Below are 11,582 nucleotides of genomic sequence, written 5' to 3'. Positions count from 1 at the left end.
TCAAATCCCTTTTACATTCAAGCAATTTACATTTCTTGCCATTTAAGTTACTGCAATTTACATTTCTTGCACTTTAAGTTTCAGTCATTTACTTTCTTGTTCTTTAAGATTCTGCAAGTTTACTTTCCTGCTCTTTAATTTACTGCAATTTGCCCTTCCCCCTTTACATTTACTGTCATTTACTTCCTGTTAAACACAAATCACTCAACCAACACTTGATTCGCTTGACTAAACCAACCACTAAACTAAAATTGCTCAATCCTTCAATCCCTGTGGGATCGACCTCACTCATGTGAGTTATTATTACTTGATGCGACCCGGTACACTTGCCGGTGAGTTTTGTGTCGGACCGTTTTCCGCACATCAACATGCAATGCCACATCATTCTTCATGTCTGGCCACCAGAACATCGCTTTCAGATCCTGATACATTTTAGTGCTCCCTGGTAAATTGAAAACCCGCTCTTTTGAGCTTCCTTCAAGATTCTATGTCGCAGGTCTCCAATATTTGGTACAACAATCCAGTTCTTGAACCTCCACAAACCATCCTATCCTTTTGATTACTCTCTACTGTTTCCTTTGTTTGACTGCTGGTAATATCTTACGTAACGCTTCACTGTCTCGATGAACCTTCAGAAGTTTTGATTTTAAAATCACTTGAAATCTGCAACTGACTCAAACAAAGGATTCTTGATTCTTCTTTAATTCCCAAATTCAAACCTTGAAACGCCCTTAGTAGTTCTTCTTCCTGTAGCATCATCCAAGCTGCATATAAAGATTTCTGACTCAAGGCGTCCGCCACAACGTTTGCTTTTCCTGGATGATAATTCAATTCAAAATCATAATCTTTCAGAAGCTCCATCCACCTCCTCTGACGCATATTCAACTCTTTCTGCTCAAAAAGATATTTCAAACTCTTATGGTCTGAGAAAATATGAAACTTAACGCCATAGAGGTAGTGCCTCCAGATCTTTAAAGCAAACACAACAGCAGCAAGTTCCAAATCATGTGTCAGATAATTCATTTCATGCGGCCTTAATTGCCATGAGGCGTATGCTACAACATTCTGGTGCTGCATCAGAATGCACCCCAAACCTTTCAGAGATGCATCACAATACACTTCAAACGGTTCACTTGGTTCAGGTAATATCAATACAGGTGCAGTAATCAACCTGTGCTTGAATGCTTGGAAACTCTCTTCACACTCCGGAGTCCAGATAAAAAGCGTATTCTTCCTAGTCAATTTAGTTAAAGGTAAGGCAAGCTGTGAAAATCCTTTAATGAATCTGCGATAATACCCCGCCAAACCTAGGAAACTCCTTATCTCTGTCATTGAAGTTGGTTGTTCCCAATTCATCACTGCTTCCACCTTAGCAAGATCCACAGCTATTCCCTGCTTACTCACCACGTGGCCGAGAAACTTTACTTCACTCTTCCAAAACTCACATTTAGATAACTTAGCATATAACTTCCTGTCTCTCAGAATTTGCAGCACAGTTCGCAAGTGTTCAGCATGTTCCTCTTCAGACTTAGAATAAATAAGAATGTCATCAATGAAGACAATAACAAACTTGTCCAGATACGGTCAAAAAATTCTATTCATATAATCCATAAATACTGTCGGGGCATTAGTTAACCCAAAAGACATCACTGTATACTCATAATGACCATAACGCATCCTGAAGGCAGTTTTCGGAATATCCTCATCTCTAACCCTTATCTGATGATACCCGGATCGCAAATCAATCTTAGAAAACACACCGGCACCCTATAACTGATCCATTAGGTCATCAATTCTAGGCAATGGATATTTGTTCTTCACAGTGATCTTATTCAACTGCCGATAGTCGACACACAACCGCATACTTCCATCCTTCTTCTTTACTAGTAACACTGGCGCTCCCCACGGAGAAATACTTGGTCGGATAAAATGCTTAACTAACAGATCTTCTAGCTGAGCTTTCAGTTCAGCCATTTCTAAAGGTGACATCCTGTAAGGAGTAATTGAAATCGGACCGGCTCCAGGCACTAAGTCAATTGAGAATTCCACTTCTCGATTAGGTGGGAATTCATTAATATCATCCGGAAACACATCTGGAAATTCACATACAACCGGAATCTGCTCTAAACTTTGATCATCACCTGATACTCCCGCAGTTAATAACATAATACCCTGACATTCAGTTCCAGAACAGTTTACTATCATAGAATTCAAATAGTAACTATTCACCACAACCGGTGCTTCTGACCCTTCCGGCATAAACTGTACTGACTTCTCAGAATAATCAAGCAAAACATGATTCTTGGATAACCAATCCAATCCCAAAATGAGATCAAGACCAGTCATAGGTAAACAAATCAAATCATGCACAAATTCACGCTGTTGTACTTGAAAGGGAACTTGTGGATATCCTATCCTAGTCACCATAGCTTCATGAGTAGCATTATATACTTTCAAATCATAACCTAAAACCACGATTTTCAATCCTAACTCGTTGGCCTTTTCAAATGCAATAAATGAATGAGACGCTACTGAATCAAATAAAACATTTAAGATTTTACCAGCCATTTCACAATTACCTCTAATAAGTGTCTCAGACCCCTCAACACCTATGGTAGAAGTGGTGTATACTCTCTCTGACTGATGCACTCTACCAGTCTCATACTTCTTCTTTTCCGGGTAATTACTGGCTATATGCCCGGACTGTCCACAGGAATAGCACACTCCAAGTCCTAATCTGCACGGAACTCCAGAATGATATTTTCTGCACTTTTGACAATTTAGATCCCACTGTGGCTGCTTCCCAAACCTTTTTCCCTGACTAGCATTAGTATTCGGCCTTCTATAATTACCTTGACCCTGAGTCTGCTGCGGAACAAAACCTCCACGCTTGAAATTCCTACCTCTTGGAGCAAAATTCCTCCCTGAAGGCCTCTGAAAAGGCACCCTCAAACTCCCTTTCTCTGCTGCCGCATTTCTCACACAATCCTCAGCCACCATACTTGGTGCGCGAAATTGTGAACAATACTTTTCACAACTCTCATAATCCCTGGTCATGAACTCCAAAAATTTGGTGGTTCAATTCCATGGCATTACACAACTTCGCACAACTAACCAGCAAGTGCACTGGGTCGTCCAAGTAATACCTTACGTGAGTAAGGGTCGATCCCACGGAGATTGTTAGCATTGAAGCAAGCTATGGTCATCTTGTAAATCTTAGTCAGGCAAACTCAAATGTATATGGTGATGAACGAAAATAATATAAAAGATAAAGATAGTGATACTTATGTATATCATTGGTGTAAGAGCTTCAGACAAGCGTATGAAGATGCCTTCCCTTCCGTCTCTCTGCTTTCCTACTGCCTTCATCCAATCCTTCTTACTCCTTTCCATGGCAAGCTTGTGTAGGGTTTCACCATTGTCAGTGGCTACCTCCCATCCTCTCAGTGAAAGCGATTGCATATGTCCTGTCACGACATAGCGAAATTCAGCTGTCGGTTCTCGGTCAGGCCGGAATAATATCCATTGATACTTTTGCGTCTGTCACTAACGCCCTAGCCTGCTAGGAGTTTGAAGCACGTCACAGTCATTCAGTCATTGAATCCTACTCAGAATACCACAGACAAGGTTAGACCTTCCGGATTCTCTTGAATGCTGCCATCAGTTCTTGCCTATACCACGAAGACTCTGATCTCACGGAATGGTTGGCTCGTTTGTCAGGCGAGCACTCGGTTGTCAGGCGATCAACCATGCATCGTGCAATCAGGAATCCAAGAGATATTCACTAAGCCTCAGATGCTTGTAGAACAAGAATGGTTGTCAGTCACCTTGTTCATGAGTGAGAATGGTGATGGGCATCAATCATCACCTTCATCAAGTTGAAGAACAAGTGATATCTTGGACAAAGAACAAGTGGAATTGAATGGAAGAACAATAGTAATTGCATTAATACTCGAGGTATAGCAGAGCTCCACACCTTAATCTATGGTGTGTAGAAACTCCACCGTTGAAAATACATAAGAACAAGGTCTAGGCATGGCCGAATGGCCAGCCTCCCAATGATCTAAGATAGCCTAAAACGAAGATAGCTACCAAAAGTCTCTCTAAGGTCTCTCTTAATACAATAGTAAAAGGTCCTACTTATAGAAAACTAGTACATAGATGAGTAAATGACATAAAAATCCACTTCCGGGCCCACTTGGTGTGTGCTTGGGCTGAGCAATGAAGCTTTTTCGTGTAGAGACTCTCCTTGGAGTTAAACGCCAGTTTTAGTGCCAGTTTGGGCGTTTAACTCCCAATTAGGTGCCAGTTCCGGCGTTTAACGCTGGAATTTCTTGAGGTGACTTTGAACGCCGATTTGGGCCATCAAATCTTGGGCAAAGTATGGACTATTATATATTGCTGGAAATCCCAGGATGTCTACTTTCCAACGCCGTTGAGAGCGCGCCAATTGGGCTTCTGTAGCTCCAGAAAATCCACTTCGAGTGCAGGGAGGTCAGAATCCAACAGCATCTGCAGTCCTTTTGAGTCTCTGGATCAGATTTTTGCTCAGGTCCCTCAATTTCAGCCAGAAAATACCTGAAATCACAGAAAAACACACAAACTCATAGTAAAGTCCAGAAAAGTGAATTTTAACTAAAAACTAATAAAAATATACTAAAAACTAACTAGATCATACTAAAAATATACTAAAAATAATGCCAAAAAGCATACAAATTATCCGCTCATCAATACTCTTATTCACCAATTCAAAAAATACCCTGATCTCCATTGGGGCAACGAAGCTCAGAATATCACTCCGAAGACCTCCCTCATATTTAATACACTTCCATTCAGCAAAATCTTCAGGCTCACCTTGACAGATACGAGAAAAGCGATATAACTTCTCAAATTTGCTAGTATACTCAGCAACAGTCATCTGTCCCTGTTTTAACTGCATTAATTCAAGTTCTTTGGCATTTCTAGCTGAATTAGGAAAATATTTCTTATAGAACTTTGTTCGGAAAATTTCCCAAGGTATTGCAATACCATCAGGCTGCAGGATACGTCAGGTTCTCTGCCACCAATACTGAGCTTCACCTTGCAATTGATAAGTTCCAAATTCAACCCATTGATCTTCAGGAACCTGTTGTTCCTGTAACGCCCTTTCCATAGCCTGAATCCAATTATCTGCATCAGTGGGATTTGAGGTTCCCTTGAAGGTCGGAGGATGAACTTTCAGAAATGTAGCAAGTGTCATTGGACCATCCTCATCATTATTGTTCCCATGATTACCCTGATTTATCTGATTACCTAGTGCCTCGGCTGTCGCTTGCATAGCTACAGCCATATTTCCTAGGGCAGCCATAAAGACTACTGGATCAGTCCCTATGGGGGCAGGAGTAACGGTGCCTGTCTTACCTTTACCTTGCCTGCGACCGCATCCGTGAGTCGACATCTGGTCCCTATACACACCAAACAACTGATATTAAGTTGATCAGTCTCAATATCGCAAGTCTAATGCTTTAAGTTCCAAATGCATGCTCACAAATGTTTATGCCATATATATCAGTCAGATATCCTAATAGCACATAGACACATATACAGAGAATGCACAAAAGTACAATCAGTGTGTCTTTCAGGCTCTATAGGAACGAACTGCTCTGATACCATAATGTAACACCCTACCACACTAAGCTTTACGCTTAAGCCGTAAAATAGAGGTGGTGTGGTATTACGACCTCTAAAATAAAATGAGTACATATAATAGCAGAAGAATTATAATATGCTAGAAGCCTTGAAGAAAAAAGGAACCAAAAATCGCGAAATAAAAGCACAACGCTCAAGGTACGAGTTAACTTACGTGCTAAGAAAATCACAATTATTAAACATAAGATAACAGAAGTAGTAATAGAGTGCCAAAGAAACAAAATAACAAGCTCCCAACTCAGCCTGCGAAGTCAAGACTGGCCAGAGAATATTTATACATATATACATACATATCCCAAAACACAAAAGTACATATACACAATCCTGCCTCTCCATAAACCTCTAGGAGGATCAAAAGAACAAGTTATGCGGAGAGAAAACCAAGTACATATATACACATCATAGCATAACAAAATAACTCTGTAACCACTCCGCTTTAAGGGTCCAGACGCCTAACGAGATGCCTCTTGACCTGCATCTGAAAAACAACAACATAGTATGGAATGAGAACCGGAGGTTCTCAGTATGGTAAAAGTGCCACACACATAATATATAAGGTCCTGGGAATGCCAGAGGCAATCCTAGAACGTCGACACTCAGATTATAGAGCTTAAAGTATTAAACAGGAGCCATAAAAGGTGGTTTTCTAAAAATATTTAATCCAATTTTAACTTAACCTTAAATCTAAGTCCCATACTGCCATTCCTCCACCTCCAACTCCTTCATGCATTTTCACAGACAAATAGACAGATAAGGCAAACAGAAGAAGGTTACAGTTATTATAGGTAACAAATACACATTTAGCATAGCAAGTACATATAGGCACACCCAATTAAAGCACCAGCAAGTAATTCAAGTAATATGCATATGATGCATGCCTGTCCTATGGCTGATGAGGCTCAACTCTCGGTTATCCAGCCAACCCGACAAGTCTGAATTGTCCTTAGTCTGTCCCCCAACGTGCATCCCCAAGAGTCTATGCATAGCTTTTTCTCAAATAATCAATATTGCTCAATGGGGGTAACATTTCTGGGAATTTATATAGTGTCCGGTCACACTTACGTCGTAGGGTCAACAGAGTATCGAGTTTTCAACCTGGTACACGTAGTGCCAAGCCACGGCACTTGATCCAGGGAATCTCGTATCTCATATTATTCAAATTCATAAGCCATATAAATAATTCAATTATAATTCATCAACATCCACATCATTCTCAATCGCATCTCATTCATCATTATACGTCAATCATATTCAATCCTTATCCTTCATTATCGCACCTCCCATTCTGTCCATCAATAATTCCAATTCAAAACATAATTCATTCTTTTCTAAATGAATCAAACTTAAAACATGCTCATTTTCTTAATAAATCTAAATCAAACCATATAACCTTTGAATATAAATCTTTTTAGATAATCATATAAACAAAATCTCTAATTTTTTATAAAATTTTGGCAGCACCTCCTCTAAAACTCAGACTTTGCCAACCTTTTCGGGTCCAAACTTGCTTTCTTTTCAATTCGACATACCCTTCCTCATCATCATAACAATCACCATAATAAATCTACCTTAGATCAACAATTATACTCATACAATATTCAAATCCAACAACCAAAATTCAACTAAGAATCATAGTTCACTAATCCTAGGCTTTTAACACAAAATACCTCATTATCACAACAAGCTCCACAATAGTTATACCTCAAATCAATAATTTACCAAATCATTAATTAATCAACAAGCACCAAATCAGCCATGTTCATCAACAATAACATTCAACCATAATTCTCTCCAAATTAACATAGCAACATTCACCATCCAAAATTAATAACTAATTATCCAATAAACTTCAACCAAATATATTCATCGGCAAATTACTAAACATTAAACATACACTTGCATTCCAACTTATCCTATGGTCATCTAGCCTAAGTTTTCACAGAACATTATATATTAAATGCAAGAAACCTAAATCATACCTTGGCCGATTTCCACGTAATGACCAAAGCTTTTTATTCAAAACCAAGGAAGCCCCTCAAAACTCACCTAATCTGCTTCCTCCAAGTTCCAGTATTCACAATTTCAAACTCCAATTATTTATTCACAACCTAATACACATTTATAACACATATATACCCAATTTAATACTCAAAACTCAAATTCAATGAAATTAAAATAGAATTATATATCCTCACCTTACCCAAGCTTCACATAATCAAGAGTGAATGTTTTCCTCAAGCTAATTGGATCCTAAAATATCAAAAATAAAAAAATTCAACATTCCTTCTCAAAACTCAAAAATTGGGAGAAATGAAGACTGAGTGTGAAATAACGAGTTACCTATGAAATTTTTCTGGTAGAAACGTAGATCTCAACACGGTGAACGCGTGGCCGCAAACTGTGCGACGATTGGAGCTCGGATGGAGAAGTTACGGGAGTTATAAATTTACCGTAAAGTTACGGGGTGTTTCGTTTCTCTCCTCCCTGGAGAAGCTTTCAGCTTCGTGCTGCAGAAAATGAGGGAGAAGGCACTGTTGGGTTCACTTAAAAGGGCTGGTCCGGTTGGACCAATAGCCCGGTTCGGGTCCTGTTCAGCCGATTCGGCCTGTTCGGTCTAATCTTAGACCGTTTTTTTCGAAATTAGTGTCAAAATTATCGTTTTGACGAGCTCTATCCTAATTTAATATAATTTTCACATTTCTAATCTTCTTTATTAAAAACTACTTTATTGACTAATTATCTACTAATTTAACCAGAGTTTACAATAGTTATCCATAAACTTATTAACCAGATTCAGGTACACTACACCCTCTTTATAATAGATACAAAATACGTATATATGTACATATGGGATTACAGGACCTTGCCCATCAAAAATGCTTCTAAGATGCCATCTAGGTTAACCAAGCTGTCTAAGCATCTCTAGCCTTCCTATATTCTAACAAAAGTAGGGGTAACTCTTTAAAGCTCCTCAAGTCGTGCCTAACTGGATGTCATCAAAAGTGTACCGCCGTCATGGTCTGACTTCAAAATCACACATCACCATTGAGTAGATCTGCAGGTGGTCCACCCACTGGCTATACATCTCCCTCAGCCCATCTAAGGTCCTCCTCTGGATCCTCCTCTTCTTCCTCCTCTGGAACCTCCTCACTAACAAAGTTGCCAATGTTCCCATTTGCATAGATAATTTCATTAGCGTAGGCTGGCGCGAGGGCCTCACCCAGTGGTTCATACTGGGCGACTAACTGATCCACGGGAGAAGGCAAAGGTTGTGGCATTGGTGGTGCAGCTTTCTCAAGTGGAGGTTCAGGGACATGCACAGTGTCTGGGTTATAACAACCTGAATTTTTTAAAATTTAAATAATGAGTTGTTCTTAATTTATTATTTTATTAAAAAAAATTTTTTTAAAGGTAATTAAATTAAATTAAATTTTATGATATTTTGAATTTAAAATTCATTAAAATTTTTAAATAATTTTTATTATAATAAAATATTTCAAAAAAACATAAAAGTATTATTATTATTATTATTTCATGACCAAATGCCACACACACACATATATATATATATATATATATATATATATATATATATATATATCATGACACCTAATAACATTAAATACCACAAATTATAACTCATGACCAATTTCCTTTAACTATTCATTCATTCCCACCAAACTTGAATAAAATAAAAGAAAGGCCGTGAGAGAAAGAGATTGAGAAATCATGGAACCTCCAAGCTTCCAGCTTCGATTTCTTGCGATTCGTAATTCCAATAAATAATCTAATATGTTAAAAGTATTCGTATATTCCTCTTTTGCGTGTTGGTATCACTTTTGTTTGATAAAAGCTGATGGTAACGTAGCTTCCCTTTTTCTTGAGTTCGGCTAATTGGAGTTTTAGGAGACACATACGATTTCTGACGTTTTCTTCTTTAGCAGCTCGATCAAAAAGCTTCTCCGGAGTTTTGAGTATTTTGATTTCGCATGGAGGTAGGATTTTGGTAACTTTATAATGATTAAATGTGGATTTAATAAATAAATATTGATTTGGTTGATTATTGTTTGAGTTTGAATGAGTTTATGTTGAATTATTGTTGTTGCTTGTGATTTGTTGGTTTGGCTATGAGGAACATCTCAGCTATGGTTGTTTTAATGATTTTCGAATTGTTGTGATATGGTATTTTGAAAAAATTTATGAGATTTGGTAGTTGAAAGATTAAATTAAAAGTTGTGAAAAATCGATAACCGAAAAAATCGAAAATGAATTAAAATACAGGTAATATTTTGAAAGAAAAGGGCTAAGGGTTTCCGTTTTGGTATAAGAGGAAGATTAGTGTTTAAATTTTATTTTGAAGGATAACATTGTGTTTGTATATAAAAATCGGCGTAAAATTTGTAAATTATATCAGTTCTCAGGTATTTTGGGTAATAATTAAAAAGTTCAGAGGTAAAATAGATCATTTATAAAAGATGTAAGGTTATTTTGATAATTATATTATATGTAAGAATATTTAAATAAATTAGAAAATATGTTGGGATAAGAATATAAATATTTTAGGAAGCTGAAAGATACAGAATAATTTATGAAAGATTAATAACAAAGCTTAAGTTAAAAAGTTTTGGATAATAAAAAATCATTATTATTGTTATTAATTTATTAAGATTATTATCAAGGTATTTTAAAATATATTATATATTAATATTTTATTTATGATATACTAAAAGGGTAAGTAGAAAACTGTCCTAAAAGTTTTAGAAAGACAAATCTAAATTAAGAACCTTTGATACTCTTTTCATAAGACACTTATAGAAAGGCGAGGGAATAATGCGAAGACAATTTATATTGTGAAATGATAAGAAAGAAAAGAAAGAAAGAAAGAACGAAAAGAAAATGAGATAAGCAAAGAAGATTTATTTTCCAGAGATACATCGGCCAATCCAGGGGATGGTCGCACCTGTAAGACAGAGGTTGCTTACAGAAGTTTTCAATACATACATTGGCTAGAGAGAGCCTCACCTGTAAGACCAAGGTTGCTTACAGAAGTTATGTTTGCATACATCAGCTCAAGAGAGTCGCACCTGTAAGACAGAGGTTGATTACAGAGGTTATGGCATTGGAAGCCAAACTCAGACAAAGGTCGCTGAGTTAAGTGGAAATATAATTCAATAAATAACAGAGAACAAAGGAATTAAAAGAATAAAAGAAACTAAAGAACCTCTGCTATATGAGAGCAGGGAATATAAGAGAAAGGAATGTATTAATTAAAGGAATCTCTGCTACAAAAGAGCATAGAACAAAGATTAAAAGCATCTAATGAACTTCTGCTACAATAGAGCAGATAGAAAAGAAGGTATTAATTAAAGGTATCTCTGTCGCAGTAAAGTAGAGAGCAAAGATTAAAAAGAAATTGAGTGCTGTTTGGGCCTTAGTGGCAAGTGTCTAGTGGGGACGGCGATTCGTAACGCTCAGTTGATACTATAGGGACGGCTTAATGAGGACGGCGATGCATAACGCTCACTGGAGATCGAAAGGAAGGTTCCCCCATGAGGACGGCGATGCGTAACGCTGATGGAGGGGACGTTGGCTGAGATAAAAACAGCGATACGAAACGCTTGTCTCAGGACCGGTGTCGGGAATCAGACAACAAACCGACACATGAGCTCATGGCCTGTATAGGACTAGACATGTATCATACTTGTTTGCGCATATTTGTTTGTGATGGTATTTTCTATGATTGTGTGTGCTTGTGATTGGATTCTATGTTCTGTAATTACTGATTTGGATTATACTTTGTTGAATGTTGTTATTGACTGAAAACATAATGAAACAAATTTAACTTCTAACCTCGACCCTACTAAGAACTCACTAGTTCTTACCCCCTTTTTTCA

At 37.6% G+C, this 11,582-nt stretch overlaps 1 protein-coding gene across 1 annotated transcript; it reads right to left on the bottom strand.

Moving 5' to 3' along the window:
- Positions 1-559: 559 nt before the first annotated feature.
- LOC130975364 (uncharacterized) lies at positions 560-5,437 on the bottom strand. The gene is made up of 7 exons (XM_057900171.1): positions 5,080-5,437; positions 4,760-4,965; positions 1,822-2,703; positions 1,618-1,767; positions 983-1,527; positions 720-815; positions 560-629 (listed from the first exon to the last, which is right to left on the bottom strand). Exons 1-7 carry the CDS (start codon positions 5,435-5,437, stop codon positions 560-562), a joined length of 2,307 nt encoding a protein of 768 aa, XP_057756154.1.
- Positions 5,438-11,582: the final 6,145 nt, after the last annotated feature.

Source organism: Arachis stenosperma, chromosome 4, assembly GCF_014773155.1.
Source record: "Arachis stenosperma cultivar V10309 chromosome 4, arast.V10309.gnm1.PFL2, whole genome shotgun sequence".
Classification (NCBI taxonomy): domain Eukaryota; kingdom Viridiplantae; phylum Streptophyta; class Magnoliopsida; order Fabales; family Fabaceae; genus Arachis; species Arachis stenosperma.
Note: the sequence above shows the minus strand (reverse complement) of the source record. Positions and strands in the feature narration are given on the sequence as shown.